Genomic DNA, 27,105 nt, shown 5'->3' with positions numbered 1-27,105 from the left:
CAATTCCTTTGTCTTACTGCACTAAATTGTATCATCCCCTTAGCATGGGAGAAAAATTGGCGTAATATAGTCGAAGAGATATTGTACATACATACATACATACCATCAGTTGAGTAAATTACTTGCCTTCTGTAGAAAAGAAATTATTGAGAAGACTTAAGTCTGAAGAAAGTTACCACCGGGATAATGATTCAATGAAATAATATCTAGCCTTATGGGGATATCAGTATAACCTAATCAATTCAATTACTAGTGAGCATAAAAAATGCTCCTTAATTTAAATTATTGAGTAATAGTAAAAGAGGGCAAAGGGCATCTTTGAGATGGGAGATTAAATATGTAATTAGAAGCATTTCATTACATTACTTGATTCGATGCTTGGAAACTAAAAATTTCATACTTTGAGAGTTATAATAATGATAACATACCAACAGATGCTCATCGTTCAATTGGTAATCGCCTCAAAGTTTGGTGCGATCTACTGCATTGATCTCCTCATCAGTAAATATTAAAGATATAAAACTCTCCATGAAGTTCACTTTGGATATCAAAATCGTAATAAGCTGAGTTTGCACGTCTAACTTGACTATATCGTCGAAGAATAAATAAATATTAATAAAGTAAATAAAGGTTTCCACTCGGTAAAGAAATATCCACGCGCACAAGTTACTCTACATAAATTTAACGCAATCACTACCATGCAACCCATTCCTCTTTTCAAGACGCCGCTGGTCTAAGGCACCACCTCACACCCCTCGTTTCCGAGATTACGTCGTCTAATAGGCACCGCTTCCTCAGCAGTTTCTTATGTCATCGAGCAAATCTTATCCACACGGATGGAATTCTGACGCTCGCGAGAAAAATATCCTGGTGAAATAACCTTAGAGTAAAAGGAAGGAGGATCGTCATCAATTTTAATGGCGACACATTCAAACATAGGTTTATATATTTTTTTCCTCGTTCCGCGATAACTCTAACCTTGTAAGAGCGCATTTCAAATTTTCCGCCTCATTCCACATCAGCCCTGCGATACGTTCGAGAATGTTAAATTTCTTGTTTTTCAAGAGAATTAACCTAGATTCCTGTTCTTCCTTCCTCTTAAACGCTTAATTCATGAGTGAATATAACCGTATTTACGGAACAACAAATTAAACAATGAATATAGATGCTCAGGTGGTCTTGTGAAATACAATGATATACTTGACATGAAAATCCATATTATATGAGTGGGTTGGAAGCCAAGGGGTACAAGTGATTTTTTTCTCAACAGAGTTAGGCAAAGTTGATTGTTAGAATAATTACACAAAAACCTGGTTGCCAAGGGAAACGAGTGAGTCTCTGTGAGTAAACTTCTCTCGGGTTTCCCACCGGTTTAAAGGCTTCATAATGGCCGACGTTTCGAGCTCCGACTCGGCGCTCATCATCAGGGCTACTGGATGCTGTGATGCGGGAATGGGCCTGCTTATATGCTGCCCTTCTCCGGTCAGGTTCCTCGGGATTGGCTGGTAGTTTCCCGCCTGGTGGGGTTGACTCCGGATTGGTCTGTCCGTCGTATCGTCCTTTCCCTGTATTCGGTCAGTTTTTTCAGAACGGGTTTCCAAGTGCTGCTAAGGGAATACCCTGAATCGCGATAAAGTTCTTCCTCTCCAGTTTAATTTCGATGGCCTCTTTGGTGAGACGGTCCCAAAAACTTTTGTCATGACAAAGTGAGTGAGTCTCTGTTCTGTGCTGACATCGAGTGGAAAATCAAATGCACAACTAAGTATCTAATTCATCTCTTTTGTTTTTATTACCTAATTTCTGTACCTTACTCCGTCTAAAAAAGATAAATCACTTGCACCCCTTGGCTTCTCACCCACTCATATATCATAAGAGTGTCATGCTTAATCGAATCAAATCGATGTTTTATAGGCAGCATCCTTCGTCCGCGATATTTCAAGTGCAGCTCCGATTACCTTGATTGCAACTGTACCTGGAAATAGTCTCTAAAAATGAAGGCAATGCAATCAAACTTCGAAAAACTAATTTCCTCAGTGTTGTGACCCGAAGATTGGTATGGATTTAGAGGGTTAGAATTCACTCCGAAATAGGGTAGAAGCTTGTGATGTTCACTGATTTTTCGATGATATGATGTTTTTTGTAATTTTAAAGATTTCATAAGTATTCCATAGTTATGTTAATGTCAAAAGTACTTCCACGGCGGCAATATGATTCAGCTAGTTAGTATTTGATGGTTTTTCATTACATATGAAAAGAGACCTTGTAATTGTGCTAATTACTCCACATTTTATTTATTTCAATTGATATGAAGATATTTATTTTGTTTCGTGCCAAAATTGTTTTAATAATTATCCCTCTTTTCTTGCATTAAACCCGGAAATACAAACTTAATTTTCCACGAATGTCACTTTATCTGTCTAGATTCTGTAATAAAATCGTAATTTTTGTTCAGCTACACATTAAAATATTGAATTTAGTCAGAGATTATCTATCTCAATGAATTCAAACGAATGTACCTAATAATTATTCATGAGGATATAATTTTATGCCTTAAGTTTCTATAATTACGTATCAAATCAAGCACTATTATTACTAAAAATGACAAACATTCTTTCGTGAATCTTAGAATCATTAAATAAACTTCTACGGATTATTCGATAAATATCTGTGAAACTGTAGTCGGCCGCTGTCGAATTACAAAATAATAAAATGACTCACTGTTGGTCGCATCATCACCTAAAACCGTCGCGGAAATATTTGAAATATAAAATCAATTGGTTTTTATTTTTTATGCCGATTGGAATGATAGTATATACATATTTATACAGTTAATTTTTGATCAAATCTTATTAGATACAGGAAAACTTACAAGAAAAATAAATTTGCAAGAACCAGAATCTGTATTTACTATTTAAAAATACATAAATATACAATGAAAAGGTAGATAATTACGATGAACCTGATGTGTTATAACTTTTAAAGTCTCGATGTGATTCCCAAACTAAGGAAAAGAACTGTAGGACTTGAAATTCATAATTATAGATTTTGAGATTCTTAAATCGTGAATTTATAATTTCACCATCAGCCTGGTTAATCAAGAAATGAAAGAAAGATCATTGCAATGTTCAAGAGAAGCCTTCTTGGAACTGCTTCTCAATTGCCACCTATGAAGAACAACCAAGGAGCAATACGGAGAAAAAAACATATATGCGGATCAAACGATTCCGTTAGGAAAGCAGAGGAATTAGAGGTAAGTCGTGGAAGACGAAGGGCATCAAGAAAAACGTTGTTATAATCACAGAAAGATTTGGTAAAGACAGAATTTAAGTATGAAAAAGCAGAAAAATGGAAGCAGGAAAAGCATGGTAATAGAAATATTGGCCTGCGCTGAGAAAAGAACAAAATCGAGAAAAATAACAATGAACCTTAATGTAATTTATCATCGATGACTAATTGATTGCACCCTATGACATCCATTCTATATCTTATGCCAATTAAACCCCCGTGGTACAAAATTTGATCAGGAGAAGCTGGTTTACATTTGAGTCATATTCACTAATCAGAAAAATGTTCATGAAAAACAGAAATTTATAACTTTAAGTCATTGAATAACTATCGCTATATTTCTCGGTCTTGACAAAGTACTGTACTCTGTACCTGTACTGATGTACTGTACTATATCTGTACTGATTGTAAGTTCGTGCTTTCGATATAATTGTGGTGTACCAATAATAGGTATCAGTGATTATACATTTACAACCTACATCCATCGACATTAAAGCCGTCATGTGCAGTTTTCGGGGGTAATGGAAATAAATTTAAAAAATTAAAATTCTCATCCATCATTTGCCAGAGGAAATAAAAAAAAGCCTTTGACGGCGGCTCGTATTGAAATTTTCATAATGCATGCTGGTTATACTGGAAAAAATAGACGTACGAATGAAAGCGACACTGAATTCTTATCTCCTTATTTATTTTCTCGCTCTTTTCAGACACTCTGGAATGGCTACGACGCATCAGTGGATACATTTAAGTGCCTCGTGTGTAACCCCGCCTTGAAGGAGTCACCGTCTGGGGGTTAGAAGATCTGACCCATCACTCACTGTGTTGGGGACACCGCTTCCGATTTTATCGGCTTCTTAATTGCAACGAGCGCCGTTCCAGTCCTTTCATCAGACGAGGCGGAGAGGCAGGCGAAAAAAAATCAACGAAAAGAAGTGGCAAGCGGCTAAATGGTGCGACGCAGTCGGAACTCAGGCGATGAAGAATCACACGGCAGGGAGTGCACGATCACTCCGTCAGTGTCACTCATTCCTACAAGCAGGAAATGTGGTCCTCAGCAGAATACATGCATGGTAGCCACTCACAAAATAAATCCGACATATTTCCTTCTACACTCTTCTGATCTTTGCCAGGAACTTCCTTGCAGTCCACGTCTATTTGAAATAGGCTTACAAATGTTTTTATTCACAAAAAGTCTCAAGCAGACGTTGCTTCGATTGAAGTCAACAAAGTCGATTAAATTAACAGAATGTAAGATGACTTATCCCTGCAGTATATTAAGGCCGTTTTACACGGGGTACGGGGTTAGGCAGGTTAGAGCTGCATTTATTTCTAAAATGGCGTGGAATTGCGCGAATGCATGCATGAAATTAGAACATTAGGGGCTATGTTGCCGTCTCGCATTTTCAAGCAATTCAACGCTTTACACGACGCAATTTTGATTGCGCCTTCGCACGTACGTCTGATTGCGCAATTCCGAGTACCGTATAAAACAGCATTTATGAATTTACGTATACTGTTTCAGATTGTGTACAAAATAGGAACTGTCGAATACATTTAAGGTTAACATGGAACATAATTGTAAAAATTGGATGATTTTAATTATAAGAACATAATCTCGGGAAAACGAATCTATGCTACTATAAGGCATAGTGAGACATAGGGCTAGCTCCACAGCATAGAGTTGTGCCATAGGGTTACTAGCAATTTGGATACCATTATATGCATGGCCACAGAGAGATATCGAAATGGCTATGAGAAGATCGGAGGTGGCATCAATGATTGACTTCTGCTTAAAAGAATTAGAAATATCATCACTTGATTTGACAGATGACTTTTTTATTTATTATAATTTTCCATGACTTTCCCTTTCCATGACTTAACAGAAACGAAAAATACTTCAACTGACCCTAACCTTCTAGATTTTCTGACAATAGCCATTCGGCTACATGGTAGTCGATCACGATAAAAAACGATGATACTAATGATGTATTTCCATTGAGAAACGAAGGAGATGCAATCAGCGTGACAATTTAAAAATATAATAGTTTTTATGGACGTTATTCGATTGATGATCAAACTTTGTCTTGGTATTTTATCTTATTGCACTGGAAATTTAAATATTTTACTTACATTGAATTTGAATTTTGAGAATTTTCTTACTTGTCGGCTCTTACGGCAAAACTTTTCACCTATCACTATCTGACTAATTCACTATCTGAAACGTTTTATTACAACTGGGATATTAGTTTTGGAAAAAAATCTCATATTATGAACGCCAAAATAACGAATATAAGATCTAGGCACATTATCATGGAACTTGGAACATTATTAGCTATTGAATGACTCAATTAAAGTAAAAACGTGGATAAAATAAAAAACGATGAGACCGATGAAAGAAGACCGGCTGAAAGGTCGTGAAAAAATGTAAATTTAATAACTTGACAATGAATTTTCTAATTCTTTGTATATTTTACAACATCTGAAAACGCAGTCTGTAAAAGAAAGAAAACAGCGCAATGCCTACGTGAATAAACAATGGAGATGGCCGAAAGGTATGCTAAGTAGGTAGAGCATAAATTTTTAATATGCTTCCTTTCACAAAAGACACCCTTCCATAGGCAGTAAATTGAATTTCATAATCCCGGCAATAAATTATGTGAAGCTACAGTCAAAATGACTTGTGAAAATAGAATACGATATTATCAACTTCCACTTTCAACTTTTGAGGCTTAATTTAAGTCCTAGAGTTGCGCAAAACATTATATTTTGAATTAAACAAATTTTATACCGAGAGTCACCTATAGAGACTGTCCAATCGGATAATTTCCTATATTATGAGTAGAATTTTTCCGTCAACCTCTGAAATATTTTATTTCAATTACATCACAACCACATAATGAAATTCGAATGACTCAGCTGCAATTAACTATTGCACCTTATACCTCCCTCGGACATAAAAAACGAGGAAAAAAGTCATGGACGCTTCATAGAATGCTTACGCATCCAATTAAGAGTACCTTACTCTGAAGGAAAGCGTTCTATGACTTCCTCAAACAGTGAAATGATCCCGTGGGCAAATAAGAAAGTTTTAAGGGAATGGTTTTACTTCGGCACCTGATCTCTTTAACCGTTATGAGTGACCAATGACGAAGCATTATGTGAGGGAAGTTTTCCGATGCAATTAGAGGAGCGATATCAGAGAGACTGCTTAACGTTTCCTGCTTCATACATTGCACTCTCAGAAAGATGTATGTATTTCCAAGAAGGCATCTTAACAGCGGAAGAAGATTTCGAGTAAGGATAGGCCTACACGTGAATTTGCTCTCTTTCACCTACATAGACTGTTCAACCGGGTCATTTCCTATATTAAGACCATAGTATTGCATCAAACTCTAAATGGCGCAGTAGCTGTATTATTGATGAAATCGATGTATTCTTTCAGAGTTAAAAAAATGAGATTGTAAATTACTTCAATTCAGGAGAAATTCGACATTTTGCAGAGGTGTATTTTCATAGTTATCCCTTTCATGCTGGCATCACCTCAAGTTCCTCACAAATGCATTACGAACACAGTATATTAGATACAATCCTGTTGAATCAAATCGTGCTGCCTCAAAGAAGCAATCAGAATCAGTCATGAGCCGAGATATCCCGCATTTATTTACTTTTATTTTTCATCGTCCAAAAAACAGCACTTTTATGCCTGTTACAACCTAGGTTTTTACTAACTAACAACCACAAACAGTCACTAACATCCATGCCAACGATACGATACACCCATTTAGGCGGGAATCGAACCCGCGACCTTCGGAATGGCTACCAAAGGTTTACCCCAATACTAAAACTTTGATTTATCCCGGGTGAAGCCATCCGACACCCTAAATCAAAATCCTCGAAGTTCGATGTGGCCCACGAAAAGGAACTGCCCCCCCCCCCCCAACCTGAATGTGTAAAGTTTACACATCCGTGGCTTAGTCCCGGGTGAGCTCTACCTAACCAAATTGACCTTCGGGTTGGATCACTGAGTGAGTTATCATCACGTTGCAAGAATTTATCCATGATAGTAGGACCAGAATCTCCCAGGCCCATCTCGTAGCACGTAGATTTCGAATTGGATGTGCCCGATGACTTTATGTGGGATTTAAATCCGGGACCGTTGGTGCAGCAACCCAAGCTCTACCTAAATAGTCACCACGCCCACCCCAACTGAACATGTTATGCATTACAAACTCGGAGTGAAGAGAGGGGCTACTTCTTACTCGACAAGCTATTCCTAGAAAATGCGGAAACGACAATGGATCTAGAGAAAAAGGATTAAATCCGCGATCTAAACGAAACACAAAAATAAAGCGGTGCGATTCGTCAAAAACTGCTACATAGATTTAATACGAAGGACTGGGGACCACCAGAGGCTGAATGCTATTCGTAGATTGATTGAGTAATCAAGAATAGAATTTTTTTAAAGCGATACGTCAATATTATCTTCGAACCGCACTCGATAAATACATCTCTGAGTCTGAAAGACACTATGGATTAGGAGAGGTATTTTGCCAACCGATGGATTGGGGGACATTTTTTCCTCAAACAATAAAAAATATAGCTCGAACACAGGCATTCAAGTCTCTAACAACGCGCACCAATTTCTTTTGTAATCTCTTCCAGCAAACGGATGGTGTCCTACGCCAGCCCGCATACACATATTTATGCGGCTTTTGGGGTAACACGCAGATTTAGATATAAAAGAAGGGAAATTGCGTAAGCGATGCCGAATGACTCTTCCATTTCCTCGAATTTCAATCAATTTCGCTTGCAGGAGACCGTTGCCTGGCAGGCAGTTCCTGGAACGCTTTGGGACTTCCCCGTGACATGGGCGGAACAGGTGTATGCATGTGATGGAATCGGCCAACGATCCAACCGGTTGAAAAAGGAGAAACAAAAAGCTTTCACCGGCTTCTGCGAAGATTCGCCGGAGCGTTTGGAAACGCGAAAGCATACCTACGGATGCACTTAACCCACATATCTGCTCACTCCCCCTCATCGCGTGCGCAGAATGCATAATTGCGACGCGGGCGGTCGCCCGGCTGGGCGGGTGTTATGGAACTCACCGAGCGAGCGACATGAAGGGGAAGAACAGCTGCTGAGCGGTGAATGGTTGAAGGGAGGAGGGGAAGCTGTAGGAGGGAAAATTGGAAGGAAGGGGAAATGAGTTGTTTTGCCTGCAGAGACAAAGGAAAGAGAGTGGTGCGTCACCCGTTCGGACAAAGTCGAAAGTCACTGAAACACCTACGTCGACCTCCAAGAGGTGTCTTTCGGATTTCCTCCGAGGGGGCGTCTTTTGGCAGCTATGGTCACTGAGTAAGTTTACGGTAATACCTGCGTTGATTAGTGTCATGAAGATTAGTGTCTTTAAGAATTAAATGCAAAATATTTTTGGCCAACGTTTCGAGATATCTCTATACCTTATTCAGGGCTATGAATGAATATGATTACACTAAATTGATACTTAACCTTTTCCCTACCTTGCACGTATATATAAGTGTGGACGTTTCCTGACCCGGGAGACCACGGCCGTATGTGTACGTGTGAGATTTTCCCGGTCAAGAAAACGAAACCAGTATATATACGTTTTCTAGCTCTCCCCCTTTCAGGACGGTCGTGGGTTTAGGTCGCCTTTGTCTCGGGACCTAACGCTTCGGGGTTTAGGATTAACCCTCCGAATCCGGGAGCAGGTACCAGGACCCTTCGTCTTTTATAACCCCTCTCAGCGGTAAGGGACAGCGGTCATACAATTGTTTATAGAGTCAATTTTCGAAATAAATATTTGTTCATTTCTCAAGAAATATAAACTAAGAATTGAATTGTTTGTCTTTTGAGCAGCGTTTAGAATTTTTAAACGAAATTCTACGACAAATATTAACTTATATCTCGAGTTATGTATAAACATCAACATGGAAATTGTTGCTGCGTTAAATGCTTTGATAATGGCCTTAGAACTTCGTTTAAAATTTGACAATGCTCAGATAAAAATGAGGAATTATATTCTATGTCTGTAATTTACGTGCAAGCAACAATTATCCATTTGCTAAATACATATAAGCAATACATAAGTTGACCGCGAACCAATGCCGCAGGTATGGTCGTAAACCCGGAAAGGAGGGAGCACAACTAATCTCGGAGTCCTAGATAAAGCTGAGTCCCACCGTGGAGGGGTCGAAAAAGGTTCAGCGAGACCCTTCTTAACGAATGCCCTCCAAAAATGCTCCGTACCACGAGAAAGAAGAGTTTCTTGGGGCTCGGTACAGCAGTCAAGCTAAGACGAAAACTTCGCGGTCTCGAAAGGGTTAAATGCATGAAAGGTTATGACAATGTTTTTATAATAATAAAATAATAATAATTCAATCGTCAATTAATTAAAAAGAACTTTATTCATAAAAAAATACACTAACGCAATTACACTAACTTGTGAGCCATAAATACCCTCACTTTGTGAACTCACGAAGGTTTTCTTGGGTATTACGCAAGCAGGGTTGCGTATTTTCATTTCAACATGGATTTTTACTAAGTAAAAGCCGAATCGATTGAATTCATTACGCAATTATTTATACCACTTCTTTTTTACATAGCGTGACCCCGGTTTCGATGAATTATCATCCTCTTCAGGCGCAAATTATGATTATTATTCTGGCACCGGGTCGCGCTATGAAAAAAAGAAGTGGTGTAAGTAGTAAGTATTGTAATATCCAAGAAAACTTATAATGGAATACCACAAAGTTAATAATGAGTTAGTAAATTTTACTCTCGAAGGCTTTGAGTCATTGCGATTTGCAATAGGTTGTATCCCATTACCAAACTGATAGTTTTTCCACAAAAGGTTCATCTATAGGTACAACCAATTAAATTCATGAGACTAGTTTTATGTATATTTCAACTACGAGAAATAATTAAACTTCTTATTATTGTTGTTAGACAACGTTAGGAAATTAATCTGTACAAAAGACCAACTGTTCAAGAGAACCATTTTTGATGAGTTTTCAATAGTGCCCTAAGGAATTACCTCAATTTTTTTCTGAAAAAAAAAATAGTTCATTTTTCTCTGATTCATCAGATATAATTAATTACAATAATCTTTAATACACTGATTATATACATTTTTTGTGTTTGCTTTTTGTTCAGATTTTTATTTATTTCAAATTTACGTTTCACGTAATACAGTTAGATTATTATAAAAGATATTATTATCACCACATCAGGCCCGGGCAAACACCCATTCATAATAATCCTGACCAAACGCGTTATCTATGAGGTCCACACGAATAAAACTTACTCGTTACATGCAGTAAGTAGCAAGTAGGTGCTCGATCCACAGCGCTGATTCGGTGAAAGCTAACTCAAGCAATGCTATTGAGTCAAGAATGAGAGCTATGACCGGGGCTGCGTGGGAAGGAGATTGTCCCCTGATGGGAGAGGGAACAGCGGGAAAGGGTCCTCGCAGAGGCCGGACATATAAGCTGGCCACCATCCAACACGGCACGGACGCGCGTTGTCCCGAATCGCAAATGAGGGCCCCTCTTTGTAAGGGCCCGTCACCGCTGGGTCGTGGCTGCTGCGACACCGCCGCGGCGCGCCTCGCACGATGATCAAAAGGCTGCTGGACAACGGCGACCACCTCACAAGTATTCATAAAAAAACAGTAAACTGAGGAATGTGTGATCCATACGCTCTGACTTCCATTGCCTCAGAATTTATATGCTATAGTATACCTCACTTCGACCCAAGGGGCAGTGGCGCCGACTCCATGGGGCTTGAGGGGGCCCGAGCCCCCTCAAAGATTCGTTTGGGGGGGCGGAGCCCCCTCAAAGATTCGTTTGGGGGGGCGGAGCCCCCTCAATAATTCAAGAATATAATTAAGTTATATTATGCTTTGTGAAATCACAAAAATATATTGTTAATTTTTATTTCCCATGTTTGACGATAGTTACCTTTTAAATAAATTCAACAATGTGTGTTGAAACAAATAATTATAAGGTTAAGCAGGTTAACTGAATCAAGTAGTGTGAATCATGGTAGTGTTTCGGTGCTGCGACACACTTTGGATTTATCCTCTTCCCGGGGAAAGACCTCCGATATGGGCCCCCCCAATATTTTTTATAAGTCGGCGCCCCTGCCAAGGGGACTGCATAGTGGAGGCCCAATTCCATCCCATTAAAAGGCTGATTTATATTGCCACTTCGATCTCATTTTAATCAGTTTTCAACAATGTCCGCGGCGCAGTGATGAGAGTAGTGCGATACACTTCTTTCAATATTTTGCTGTATAATGTTTGAATGTGCGAGGATTAGCAATGAATAGTTAAAAATTTGATATATCACATCATCATGTGAAAAAGTTGCTGTTAACACCCCTAACTACATCTTATTTCTCCTTAAAACTCGGATTAATTTGTCCGTCAGCGACGCGAGTGGCGACTTTTGTAAACCCATTTAAATGCGCGGTGGGTGACGACACATTTAGAGGCCGACTTGAGGATCCTTATTTTGTTATATTCGTGCTTCGACCTCTCACTGACTGACTTTCTCACTCACACAAAAGTTTGGGATGAACGAGACGATCTACGACAAGAAGTCATACAATCGACCCCATCAAAAATCGTCTGAAACCCTAGGAAAAATTGTCGAAACCTTATTTTCTGTTATCTATCAATGACAATGTGAAAAACTGCCTCTATGCCTCAATAATTTAGTGGTATTTGCGGGGCATAAAATAGATTTTTCAGAAATATCATTTTTCGAATCCAGGCCGAGTGATATGTCGAGAAACCAATTTACATACCTATCGGAGCAATTTTATTTTTGGAAAAATCGTGCAATATTTGTAAGTTACTGTCCCAGCAACGGAGGGAGATACAGTGATGCGTCATAGGATTCAACAAAAAATGTAAAAACTGGCAGAGTGACCAGAAAAGGTCGCAGGCGTATTTCGGGGGGTTTGGACGAGAAAATAAAACACATTCTGGCTACTTCGGACACCCAATATACTTGAGGAAGACGATTACGGGGGACAAATATCCCAAACCAGGACCCATTAGAGGAATCTCCTAGAGATTTCTCCAGTTTACTGGCACAAACAGGCGTTTAAGTTGGCCACGCATCATTGAAATTAGCTCAATACTTGCCTGAAGTTATAGAAACCTTGAAACGTAAATTACCGATTTTTTAAACAATCCCTCTCAACTTAAGTAATTCTGAGCACGTATTTTCTTTCATCGTTACTCTTCATTAATTTGTAGGATTAAGATATTTAATAAGTGATACTGCTTTCACATAAAACTTTATTTCACCTGAGTCAACATGTTTCACAGCACTGCAGAATTATCAAGACTCCAATTCAGTCTTGATAATTCTGCAGTGTAGTGAAACTTGTTGACTCTGGTGAAATAAAGTTTTCTGTGGAAAAGTGCAGAGTAGTATCACTTCATATCTTAATCATGGTTATCTGAATCACATGACCATTTGCATAGTTCTATGCCGTTCCCGCAATTGTAAAACGTTGCGCTGCTATCGCTCCATGCGGGCATGCGTTCTGATTAGCTGATATGGGGTTTCAGTGACAGTTTCAGCGACGGAAATAGCGACCAGACGAGTGATGAAAAAAGTAATGGGAATCCTCATCATTAGAGTGATCGAGGAAAACAATTGCGCGCGACGATCATTTCTGAGGGATAACTCGAGATATCACTCGAAAATGACGAAAAAATGATTGTGGACATCCATTCTAAGTATTTTAATGAATAAATAATAAATTAAATTTTGTGAAAAAATGCTACGGTCTTTCATTTATTTAAATATGTCTAACTTCCACCAATTGAAGCCTGAATCAGTTGAGCTCATTCATTATAAGGCTTGAATCAGTTGAACTCATTCATTATAAGGCTTGAATCACACAAAGTATCTGCTTCTTACATTCAATTCAATAATGGGATTCAGTAGACGCGAGGAGTAAGTACGATTTTTATCTTTCTCTCCGATTGTCAAATAATTTTTAACGGTTAAGAATTTTTCACAATTAAAGGCTAGCACAGAATAACCTTTAAGTAAACTAATAGATAACATAAAGTTCAAACCAATTTCACGCTTTAAAGTGCCTTTAAAATCCGCCCAACTGCTGAGACACTAAGCCCATCCGAGCTGGGCTATAGTGAGTGCCTAATTTTAAGGAAGGCTAACCCCGACGTCAAGTTCCTTTCCCGCCATTCTTCTTCGAAGAGGACGACCAGAGGATTCCTCCGAGAAAATGATAGCCATAAAAACAGCGAAGAAGCCGTGAGTACAGACAATATTGTGTTTGCAGTTAGAGGAAAATGAGTAATAGCTTAACCAAGTGTAAGTAGATAGATATTTGGAAGTTATATTCTCCGACCAATGCTTTGTTATGCCTGCCAAGACCGTTGCTTGTGACCTGTCATGTGATTACTGACGTATTATGAGAAGGCAAATGCCGTGCTGGAAAGTTCTCGTCTCCGCTAGGAGTTTCTAGAAGTTTTGGCCCGTGTCACGCCGGCGACTGGCCGAAAGAGCGAGCGCGCTCCCGTAGCATACGAACGCATGGGATGGAAGGAAAACGCAGATTTTAGTCAGGGGAGGCATATCTCCCTTTCGACTAGACATTTTTGGCGACGGATTACTCGCATAAAGCTTATGCCCTCATATAGAAATTTTCATGGCAGGCATAATAGGGCACAGTGATCAATATGCACGTATCTCAAATATAAAAAAATTCGTCGGATGATATTTGGCCATTGTCCTTTCCATGTTTGTCAAAGCCATATTCAAACCATTCTCTGGCTGCTATGTCGTCAGCAAATCGCAACATAGTAATTCTTTCTCCGTGGATATTGAGACCCAAATCCGTGTCCTAAATTTCATTGATGAATTTCTCGATGTAAATATTAAAAAAGGTAAAATTATCGAACCTGAGATTGAGACAAATGTTGACAAGGTCTCATTTATGCACCATAAAAATTTTCAAGTGATACCATAAAAACATATGACATCACTTGAAAACTTTTATGTCATGAAAAGTTAGTAATCCGCCAGAAAAAATACCATTCGTGCGAAAGGTGTGGTTTCTCTCAAACGGTTGTATTTTGTCTCTTACGACTAAGTATTACTCGCCTGTTAAAACTAGGCTATCAAAATGAAATTTTCAGGGAACATAAAGTAGACAGCATTCGACATTTTCCGCTAACTCTAATATACAAACAATTCACACGAGAGAAAATACTGAGGCAAAAATTTCGAAAATAAAATAAAATGAAATGTTAAATATAGTGTATATAATACAATGTAATATAATAAAATGTTGAAAACAGGGCACTACGTAATGGGATTTAAATTAATTTTAACGCTTTTCATAATCGAAAAACTTGATTAGTTAAAAAATATTATGCAAATTCATGATTAAAAAAAATATTTTGTTTCTTTTATGAAGGAAAATAAGTGTGTTTTTATATTTCAGGAGAGGATCCAGAGCCCTGCATCCCCCTGGCTACACCACTGGCGCCAAGAGGACCAAGCTTCCACGTCCCATCCGACGGACGGAGTGACATACCTGAAGTATACTTTGCAAAGCACTTAAGCAGAGATCGAACGGTCCCTCAAAAATATCTACCAACTCCCAGATTTTAACCCGGGCCCAGGAAAGATACCGCAGTTCTTTCACTAAAACTTTACGCAAACCTCCCACTTTTCTGACTCCATTCGAGAATCCAGACAAAAAATACGCCAACTATTGGCCGGTTCCGGAACCAGAGCTCCGAGGATACAAAGCAATTCCCTAAGGAAACCACGTTGAGAAATAATTGACTGGTAGTTCTGGGAATTAAGTAATTTTTCTAACTATATTTTTGGTATTAAGCTATCATAACGTCGTAATTAATATATTTTATGTATTCATATTCATGTAAAATACCTTTTAGTTGCCATTCATTGCCTCAATTCATCATTTACTAGGACGGTAGTTTGTTTGCACTTGGGTAACCGACGTATTGCACTTTTATTTTCTAGCCTGCTAAGAATAATGTTTTTTATCGGAGTCACGCATTAATTGTCATTAGCAACCCTTTGAGTAATCGCCGTGAGATAATAGAGGATATTTCAGCTAAAATTTATTAATTCCGTAATCTCAACTGCTATATGTCGTTGCCCCAGGGAATCGAAATACCTCCTGAAAGCCAAGAAAAATCTCCCTTGATATTTTCTTCTTTGATTTTCGCAGTGGTTCGACGATTCATCCTATTACACATGTGTTATCATCACAACAATATCCTCGATTAGTCGGCCATGTTGGCAAATTACGTCACTGCCTTCAGCGCCGCCATCGGTGATTTGGGTCTCGAAAAGGTAAGCAGGATAGCGTTAATTTCCGGCGCCGAAAAAATCTCAGAATATATGAATCGACTCTATTCCCCCTCCTTTTTTTCTCCAGCTTCGTTCAAACGGGCATTTCAAAAAGCCTCCAGCTTCCAGACGGAGGAAGAAATACGCGGAACTGGAGGAAGGAATTCAGCGGAGATGATTGTGGCGGCAATTTCCCTAATGACGCGAGAGGAGGAAGAACAGATGGTCTTAGCGGAGAGAATGAGCGACAGGGGTGGGCTCTCTTGACGAGGGAGAGGAGCATTTGAAATTGCTCATCAGCCACCCTTGCGTCCGGCCAGGCTGACCTTCGGCACTGCAGGTCCCGCGGCTATGACCGACACGGAGGGAAAATGCCTTAATGGTCTCATTCTCTACGCTGAGCGCAGGGAACAAATGAAGGTAATTCAGGATACCATAAACTCAAAGTTAGGCATAGTTCCAGTTAAAATTCACTTACCCATACTTCGACTTTCAAAAGAGTCAAAAATTTTATAGGCAAAATAATTTAGAATGAAACGATATCCGGCGTTATTTCGTCGATTCTTTACATCATGGAGACAGTTAATTAAACACTACAATTCCAGATAAAATATATTCACCGTCGAACCCGTGATTCACTACAGCTTAAATAGCTCCCGCGATAAAAAATATTTTTACAGGGAACAGCAGCTTTTAATTTAATCTGTCACTTATTTAATAATAACATCCACAACTTCAATAATTTTCGCTTATATTTGACATTTTTCAACTCACTAACACCGTAAACACGATGAAGATGTATAGCATGCATCCAGTTAAAATTCACTAACTCATATTTTACCCTTTCTAACCCAGAGGTGCTTTTGAGAGAAAAAAAATTTCAACGCTTCTGATTTTATATATATGAAAATTTTCCACTCGATCATAATTATTGTGGCAGCTACATATTTCTCCACTAAGCTTTACAGCACAAAAGAACACGTAGTTTATTTCTCATACCTTAATTAAGCTGAAAATGCATATATTTTTCATGTTAATTAGGAGCAACATTAGGTTATAATGGGTTAAGTGTGTGTGGTATTCCATTTCAAGGTTTCCTTGGACGAATATCAATTATTTATACTTCTTTTATGAATAAAGCGACCCGGGTTTTGATGAATATGTATTCATATTATCATCAGACGTAAAATCTTAGCTATTTATCTTATTATTGAGCAAACCAGTGGCGTAACTAGGAATACGCTTAGGGGGATGATGGAATGGGCATGGGTGGCGACCCCCTCACCCCCCCAAGCAACACATGGTCCGGGAAAATTTTTGAAAAATGACATGCCTGGATATACATTTTACATCATTTTGGCACTTAAAATTTAACTTAAGCAGGTTCAGTTATTAAATTTCAAAACTAAATAATAGTTTTTCTTTCCCTGAGGTTTTGGGGGATCTATCCCCTCAACCCTTATTTACACCGCTGGAGCAAACAATCAGCCAAAGAATTAAGTATCAAATTTAAATAGGTAACGGGAATTTATGAATAAATACAACATATTATGGCAAGATTAACAAAAATGAAATAAAATCACAATATTTCACAAAAGAGTCAACACTTTCAAAGGCAAAATAATTTTGAATGAAAAGACATCTGGCATTACTTATTGGATTTTTTTCACTATGAACACAAAATAAAGTGAACGCTGAAATTTCTCTTAAAATACATTTTTGTGCGAACTGTTTCACTACAGCTTAGATAGAGAAACTCGGGTTTCGCGCAATGAGATATTTTCATGAGGAATTGCGAAGTTTAATTAATTCCGTCTCCTAATTAATTTTAACATCCTCAATTTTAATTTAATAATTTTCGCTGACATTTACAGTTTCTCGACTCGATATTACCAAACCCACGATGAAGACATAGAGATCTTTGCATTTATGTTCATGGAAAAACTCTTCCCTATGTAAATTAACCAGCAGAACGAGTTTGAAACTAGCGGTTGCCGCAAAGTTCACTCCTGCAGCGCGACAAACGCAAGCCTTTCGCCCAGATGATGTACTTTTAATGGAATCATTTCAGAGCTATTACTTTTCAAGATCATTTAAGATCATCATTCTATTTTTACAAGAGAATCCCCTTTCAGCTGGATTACGGATAGCGTAATAGAGGCAATTTCAGAAACTCCTCGCCTAAAGGTCTTGGGTTTTCACCGCCAACGCTGAATGACGGGTTTCACAAATTGTTGTTCACTCACGCTAGAATCAAAGCGGAAAAAAATAGGGAGAGGAGAACATTATAAAAACCTTAAAAATGGGTTGACCGTGAACCTTACCGAAAAAAGTGAAACCTCTACACTTATGCAATCCATTACATCCATCCATATCTTGTACTTAGATTATTTTTTGATGCAGTGATATTACTTATACTTGAGGAACAGTGAAAACATTAGGCCATTAACGTGATATTCATAAGGGAAATTTCGCAATCACATTATTAATAAAATATTACTTATTACTATAACATTGTGCGGTCCTCCTACCGTAATGAACATCACATGAGTGTTTTCGGATTTTTAAAGATGGATGGAATTTTCGGATGAAACAATTTGACCTTAATTAAACGAGAGCTTTGAACGATTATCAGCAATACGATTGCACGACCTCACTTATTTGAAATTAATTGTTTCAGACAGTTATAATTGCACATTTTCATCCAGCCTTAATTATTTTATGTCCTTAAAACTAAATCCGAGTATTAAATTTTACGTCGAAAAGGCTGGATATCCAAGAAAAACCGTCGTCATGGTAACTGCAATGTTTGCGTTGCCATAGCTTGGTAACTAAGGAGTTGCGGCCCCATGTTTAAGGAAAAAAATTATTAATGTTGTCTCGCCTACCACCTCCTGAAATATTCCAGAGTCCTCCTGAAACACCTTGAATGAAATGATACATTCGAGAAAATCTGAGAGTAACTGATAATTCCATGAAAAAAAACTTCCAATGAAAGATTCCATTAAGGAAAATGAACAATTGATTTCTTCAATAACGAATAAATGGAAATTCGTAAACGATTATGAGTTCTTCGTTAAAACTTTCGCGAGTGCTCGTCATGTTAAATAAAAACTTTTGGGCTATGTCGCCGCGTCAATTTTTGGGTGGCCCCAACCTTTCCCGACCGATGCTGGTCGCTTTCTCAAGGGAATCCGTTTCAGAATTCAAAAATAGATTCCTATGAGAAAGCGACCAGCATCGGTCAGGAAACGTTGGGGCCACCCGAAAATTGACGAGGCGACATAGCCCAAAAGTTTTTATACAACATTATGAGTTCGTCGTGAGTGTGAGCTGTTGTGTGAGTGTTGTGAGTCATCATATGTATGAAATGATGCCCAAAAGAAAATCTAAGAGTTACTGACCTTTGCAGTTTTTAAAACTCGATTAATGATGTTTAGTTAAAATCAAAATTAATAATTTTCCAAGTGAACATTAATTTTCATCAGTCTCCGTGCAGCGGGGAGAAGTCTTGGCAATCAAAGTTTATCAAGGTCGAGGCAATTCTGGAACTGATTGATGGACATAGTGTTTTTGACTGCCAAATGTTGCGCATCAACTACCCCAAGAATAAAAGGTCAAAGATTAGCTCCGTCCCATAGAATGAAAATATATAGTAAATGAAATCTAAACGCAGCGATACACCACTGACTGCTTGTATTAGAATTCCCTTCTATTAGATTTTGCTTATATTACAGCACCCGCGGAGGAAATTAAAGTATATTATAGCGTAAGAGAAAAACATTCTGGCGCCCCCCGACCCCCCATCCTCAAAAATAACCTGAGAGAGAGTAGGGATTCTCTCTGAATACATTTTAAAGTAATTACAAATACTTTTGTAATAAGGGTCGAGACGAGAAACCAGCGTGAACCTCACTCGTGAACGTCCTCGCCCTTATATATCAAATGTGATGTTTAGAGCTTAAAAACCAAATATGTATAAAAATTCTGAGTACTTTTACGAATAAGCCAGTAGTGATGGAGTGACGGACGACTAGACGAGTCCAATTAGATGACAGAGGGGTGTGCGACAGACGATTCCATTCGCCAAGATGGACAGATAAGATATCACACAATAACCAGAATAGTGGGGTATGGGTAAGCACTTTACGATATATCCTTACTTCTACATAGGTTTAGTGGAGTAAATCAGCCCTCAAACCATTTATTTCCTTGTTTCATTAGTATTGAACATTAGACTGAGCGCTTAGGCATCCCATTTTGCTTGGTGGCCTACGCGGCCGCGTGCCTACCGCGCGAACCGGCCCGGATCGTATACATGAAATGATACATTCGAGAAAATTTGAGAGTAACTGACAATAGCATTTTTTTTAACTCCCTATAAAAGGCTGCATTAAGGAAAATGAGCACTTGATTTCTCCGCTAACGAAGACATGGAATATCGTAAACCATTTACGAGTTCGTCGTGAGTGCGTGCTCCTCACGGAGGCAGCAGTGGCGTTGACGCAACCGAAGATGGGATTTTACTCACCTAGGGATCCTCATGAAGAGCACGTCGCCTCGGATGAAGAAGGTGCCGTCAATCTCCTCGATGGGAGCCTCATCGTCCGCCCTCTCCTCCCTCACAGTCTCCATCCTCGCGGGGAACAAAGAGACCACTCTCCTTGGCCCGAATGAGATAATGCTGGGACACGTCCGACACCTGACGACTGGGATCGCTACGACGTAATATTGCTGCACCACACGAGAAAAAGGGGTCCTCTAAGAGCTATTCACGAAGCGAAGAAGAAGCCGTAACTGATGTCGCAAGTCAAACAAATTTAATTAGGGGTACACGATGACGGTTGATATTGAAAGACTAAGTGCATTAAAATTTTGTTCAGTATTTCAAAAGCTAGGTTAATATATCCCTAAAAACAAGGCAGGATGTATATTAATGCATAGAGAGTGCAGATAATAGTAATATTAAATCTGTAAAGCCAATGAGAGGGTGATTAAATGAAATGCTTAATTTCACCACAGCACAAGAGCTAATCAATCCTATAAATAAATCAACTAAATGGAAAAGATGGAATCCAGAATTTTTTGACTGAACAACTGAAACATATAGACGTTTTCAGACTGTTGGGAGCTGAGTTTTAAGCAACTAAACGAAATCACACAAAATTAGCGCGACGAAATCCAAAAACATCCATATGAAGCGTTGCAGCTTCAGTAGTTTGAAGCAGAAACGAGGCTTTAAAAATAAATATGCCGCTCTACTACGCCCGTAATCCAGGAAACGTCGTTCACAGTAACGTAACGTAACGTTTTAAAGCTCCAGTTGAATGAACTGGGAAATCTCTGCACTATTTGAGCCTACAGATTTCACACTGAGTACTCGTTCTATTTATTCGGGAAGTTTATGGTATAATAAATCACTGCTCTGAAGCACTTGTATCCAAGGAATAATCACCAGGAAACACACGTTTGCCGCAAACAGTTTAAAAAAATACTGATCACCAGGAGTATGATCCCAGCACAAGACGAAACAAAGTGTTTCAAGAATTACACCACACGAAACTTCTGCGGCGGAAGTCAGGCAGTCACCGGGAAACACACGGTAGTCACAACTAGTAATTTTAAAAACCTGATCAGCAGGAATTTGATCCGAGCAAAAGACAGAACGAGGTGCTACAACAATTAGACCGCGTGTAACTTCCGCGACGGGTGTACCACAGGGGCATACCTCGGTCCACAGCAGTGTCGTGAGACTGTAGCGGCGATCCGGACACAATGGACCAACAGCCACGGTGTGACTGACGAATGGGTGATCACGGCCAAGCCTTTTGAACAGTGCTGGGTCCTCGCAAATCTGCCCCCCTCCCCCTAAAAAAATGCCCATTTCCTCTCCACTTCCCCTCCTCCGAACCCACTCATTAACTCCCCCCACTCCCCAAACTCGACAGCATATTACCACTCACCCACGCCGACACCCGGAGCGGTAGCCACAAACTATAACCTTTCCCTTGGATCCCGAATCCGAGAGGGGTCAATGCCGAATCCGTTAGGGAAGGGGTGAGCCACGAAAGAGATTGCGTGCAGCGCAGAGGATGTGAATAGCCGCCAGTGTTCCATTGCTTTTGTGTTAACGTGAGCGTGAGTGTGTGTGTGTTAGTTGATTATCGGAGGCACAACACGTCCACTTAGTTACCTCCCCTTCAACGAATTCGTCTATCCCAGCCACTCCACTTATTTACCTCCCCTCCTCACAACGAATTCGTCTATTCCAACTCAACAGCCTATCTACTCAACAGCCAATTCGATCCATTTTGGGACTAGGAGCAATTGGTGCGGACATAATTGAGCAACAGGACTGGCTAGGAGGCCGGGCACAATCCATTTTGGACTCGATCCTTTTTTTTTGCTATGAATACGCGCGTAACTATGATCGCCCTTCAGCAACAGGTTCTTGGGAACTGACACACATACGCAAATGGTTCCGCGAAAATTGACCGGTCATTTTAGGAGAAAATTGATGCGATGCCGAGAAAAAGGAATACCTCACAATCTATCCATTTTCCTGGATGTATATTTCGATGAAGGGAGACAGATGGTATAGCAATAGCTTACGTAAAAGATCATCCTCAACAGTTATCAATCCTAATAGGATTGGTTTGACGCAGCTCTCCACAAAATTCTCCGAACAGCTGATTGTTAAACACCTGCACAAACCTTCTCATATCCATCATCTTCTGTATCTAACTCGCTTTCGCTTCGGTCACTCAGCCAGTTCTTAAAATTTTTGTTGCACCCTATGACGCAACACCGCATCTTCCTCCGATAGTGCGATCGTACTATTTGGCCTAAATTAAAAGTGCTCAGTTTGGTCTGAAGATTGGAAGATTGGTTTATCGACGTATTACGTGGTCTAGATTCGAAAAATGACATTCGTGAAAATAATTCAAAATCAAAATTAATATTTTTTCAAGTGAAAATTAATTTAATTAGATTGAGATACGTAATTAAGCACCAGGGAGATTGTTTTCAACTCATACTCATAAATAAATAAACAATTTTAGTTTGAAAACAAGTCGTTCTGTAACCATAGATATAATTAATTTTCACCTTGTAAATGTGAGATTATTTATGATTCAAAAAGAAGATGGAAATGGATTTAAATGTGGTTCTATTGCAGAAATCATTCCATGCCATGCCTTTCCACAATTCACTATGGATAAAGAGAAAGGCTTATTTGGAAAGGGCCAAGAGAAAGTTGCGGGTGAACAACGATCATGACCGAATATTTCATCAAATAGTTAGCATTGACTCTTATGGGCTTAAAATGTTTTGGTCAAATTAGGCGTGGCTATCCTGCCTAAGTCAACATCCCAAGGAGGTTATAATATCTGAAGGCGCTGCATTCGAGTTTTAAGCGAGGTCGGAATTCCGCCATCTGGGTTTGACAATTTTCGGACTTAGTCTCAAACAGTGTACGTATATAATCAAGTATTCTATTCCTTATATCGCCTCTGATTTATAAAATGAAAATGCAACAATTACTTCTTGATTGCCGTCGGAGTTTTCCGATCGTTCGTCATACTACTGTGTATATTAAACTGTCCATATAGTCATATCACGGTGATAATAAATCGTCGTGAACATGCTTTCGTACTATTATTGCGACCGGTCCGCTTATCGTTAGATTTCCATTGGCTGTAATCTTATTAATTACCAGTAGAAGTGTAGGGGAATGGATATTTTACACTTTTAAAATGTTATTTTCGGCTAAGATAGTTGCTCAGCGGAACCTTGGTGATTGACAATGATTTTTCCTTGGGAAAAGATATTCGAGGCATATTTTCACGAAGCCTTCCCATAATGATAGAATAAAGTTTTACTGTGTTCGTTTGCGATAGTTTACTTTAACGTAACAACGATCATGACCGAATATTTCACCAAATAGTTAGCATTGACTCTGATGGGATTGTCAATGTTTTGGTCAAAGTAGGCTACCCTGCCCAAGAACACCCATTCCTGCCACACTGCGCTCAACGCTCAGAACCAGTGGTGCCCCCTCCAGTATATTTACAATCTCCACGTGCTCAAAGCGTCTCCTCTCTGTTTGTTATCATTCGATGAGCGAATTTCGTAAACAATCGAGAAGCATTCAGCTCCCTGCAGGGAAATCGCAGTTTACGGTCAAATAGAAGGTGTCACAGTAAGCTACGCTATTGTTTGACCCTGCCCGACAAGCTTCCCAGCTAAATCACGATCGATACTATAATTGTGGTGCGGAGACGGCTTTGGAGTAAACAGAGGAAAATAACCAACGCTCGAAGCCGATGACGAATACGACATGTCCGCGGGTGAGGGATCCTCTTTCACCCGGAAACAGCGACCAACAGCTCGTGAGAATTCCTTCCAGATACGCGGAATGAGCCGGTCTTATTAATCGACTATAATAGCTAGTAATCAGATCCAATCATCATTAATCCATGGTGTCAAGGATCGTAAATCACTTGTTACCCTATGCTTATGGATTCATCGAGGCGAACGGTTATTTTTTGCGTTTAAAAATAAGTATTTTATTGGTCTTTGAAAAAAAACTACTAACGTTTATCTACCATTATTATTGGCTTTATGGCCATTTTCAAGGGATTGATATTGAGAAAAAACGTGCCGCGAAAGTTTTAGAAATTTCACGAAACGTTTATCGGATCAAAATTTAAAAAATTAACAAGAAAAAATTAACACATTTTATTTTTTTCCTTTACTAAAAATTAAAATTTTAAAAATTAACAAGAAAAAATTAAAACATTTTATTTTTTCCTTTGATACAGGAAATACGCTACTGAATATCAGATCCCAAACTATTTCTAATTCACAAATTAATAGCGAGAAATTCATACGGTCGAGTAAAAAAAGTTTTAAATACAAGGTACACCACTGATAAGGAAATAAATTTCTACTAATGAGCATTTTCCCGCTATTACGAGTCTCCACAGAGAGCGTTACGTGAAAATCAGATGACCTTCCTTCCTAATGTTTACAGCGTCCGCCAAAATGCTCAGACGTTGGTTACGGGTGATTAAATTAAAACGATTAATGCGATTCACAATTGAAATGATACCCAACCCCTCATATACAGTTCAAATTTATTGCAAAAGGACCGATGGCCATCAAAATTGAACGAAGACAAAGCATTTTAACCCTTTATAACCCAATGTTGCTTCGAAGCAACGTCAAAAATGGTTAAACTTTCAGCTCTATTTAGGAAATATCTAAACTACCCATTATTTTTTCGTGTAAATTTTAATGACGAAATATTTACCTGCCACGATCATTATAATTGAGTGTAAAATTTTCAAGTTTTAAAAAATGAAAATCCTTAAAAATCGATTTCTGCCAGACTAAGCTCTGGGTGAGAAGGGTTAAATTGAGGGTGCATATAAACAGTAAAATCACGGATATCTTGTGAATGCGCTTAAGGGCTATGGATTCAAGAAAAAATATTCGTCACGACCCGATATTTAGATGAGATACATGAAATTTGTTGACGATGAACGGACGATATATTATTTTGAACCGAGGAGAAAGACCTTTGGCCTCCCTTCCTTCATAAGTCATCACAAAGGACGGGGTCGCACGTCACATGGTTGCCCACTATCGCCTCATTATCGACTCGGATGGCAGGGTGACGACAAAACCAGGACAGTGTGGCAGCGGGAGCTCAAGCCGATGCGATGCGCCTATCTTACCATTCTCCATTTCAAGCGTGAAGGAATGGCCATAAAAATCTCTAAAACGGCACAATTATATTAATTAAATTGACCGAACCGATAAGAGCACAGAGTTTTAGAGAGTAGCAAGGGGAGTTGGAAAGCATGACACTGATTGGAATTGTTCAGATCGGTTATGATAGCGAGTGGCTTATTTCGAGTGGTTTGCAATAACATTAGCTTGAGAATTTTCAATTCGGCAATGAGATGAGTCCCCGTAGTGAGTTGTCGCACTGAATAGATTACAAATAAAACAAATTCGCATCGCTTTGCAAGCCTACTGTAATGAAATCCCGATTATTTCCAAGCACGTATCACAATATGCAGGGTGGCGAAAAATTGTGTCACGAAATTTTATCTGGAAAGCTGATGCCCACAGGAACCAAAATTACTAATGATGTTTAGGAAAAAAAAGGATACCAACAAATATGAAGGTTCGACCAACTGAAAATTGAGTTGTTTTCACAGATAAATATAGATTTTTCATGTAAAGTGCTTGTATTAGAATAGCTTGATACATTTCGATCGAAATATACAGAAACTTGTCCTTTTTCAACACTGACATGTCATGACTGCCTACTTATGAATCCTCATAAAAGTTTACGGTTTTTTGTCCTTAAAATAACAGAACGAGTTCCTAAGCCTCCAAAAGTAAGAATATTCTATGAATTTGATATACAGTTGCATTTTATATCACTTGAAACTTGAGATTTTTGATTGCTCGGTTTTGAAATAAATCTAAATCGACGGCGTTTCCGGATACCGTAAATAGACACAAAATAAAATTAATTCAGGCATATTTTGACCGATTTGAATAAAAGGGATTGCGTACACGAGAAATATCTAGCTGCTTCCATGGACGTGATACCAGTTTCAGGAAAAAATACCCGTTCTAAACATAATTTATCATATATCAAGAAAGCCTACCTACTTGATCTTTTCTGAATATATCCGTCCACAGGGAAAGCTTGCACTCCGCTCGCATTTTAAACCATGTCTGTTACAATGTTAAGGTCGCAATATCCAATTCTCTTTCATATCGTTGAAAACACTATTATTTTCCCTCTTTCACCAGCCAGCCTAATAGTTTCCATTAAAGATATCACGACCTTCAACTACCCATTACCTCTTCATACCTCAGCGATCAATGTTTCCTTTCTCCTCGTACATTCCTATCGACTTCCCCCTTCTCCCGAGAGAACAAATCACATTTCTTCATTTAATGTCCTCCACAAGCCATTATATTTTTCCTTCTCCGTTTCCATACATCCTCCCCTCCATGAAGCCACAATTCGAACTCCTTCCATTGAACAACTTTTTTACTTTCCAAATGGCCGATTTTCCGCAACACGAATAAGTAAAACTTGAGGATTTATTGCTCCAGGATGATTTTGTTCATGAAGATTATCCATGGAAACCCGGGAAAAGTAAAAAAAAAGAAATGGTAGAGGTTAAAGTTATCCAACCAAGAAACCTTGAAAAGGAATACAACACATTTAAAAATGAGTTGGTGAATTTAGTTGAGGAATATCTGTAATCTGTATCCATCAGTATGAAGATAATCCGTCAAATATGAGGATATTGTCGTTGGCTATTCCTAATTAATAAAAATTGTTTTGACTTGAAAACAGTGTCAACAATTTTGATTGAAAACCAATAAAAAC

General features: G+C 38.8%; 1 protein-coding gene across 2 annotated transcripts in view; it reads right to left on the bottom strand.

The window, feature by feature from the left end:
- Positions 1 to 27,105, bottom strand: part of LOC124158753 (sodium- and chloride-dependent GABA transporter ine) — a 281,736-nt gene that overhangs the window by 181,212 nt on the left and 73,419 nt on the right. The window contains exon 1 of one of the 2 annotated variants that reach the window (XM_046534027.1): positions 20,212 to 20,426. The exons of the other annotated variant lie outside the window; for it this stretch is intronic. Coding sequence (XP_046389983.1) covers positions 20,212 to 20,315 — 104 coding nt within the window. The 5' untranslated portion in view covers positions 20,316 to 20,426. Of the gene's footprint in view, positions 1 to 20,211; positions 20,427 to 27,105 lie in introns of those variants that run through there. 2 annotated transcript variants of the gene reach the window in all.

Source organism: Ischnura elegans, chromosome 5, assembly GCF_921293095.1.
Source record: "Ischnura elegans chromosome 5, ioIscEleg1.1, whole genome shotgun sequence".
NCBI classification, from domain to species: Eukaryota; Metazoa; Arthropoda; class Insecta; order Odonata; family Coenagrionidae; genus Ischnura; species Ischnura elegans.
This window is presented reverse-complemented; position numbering and strand designations above follow the sequence as displayed.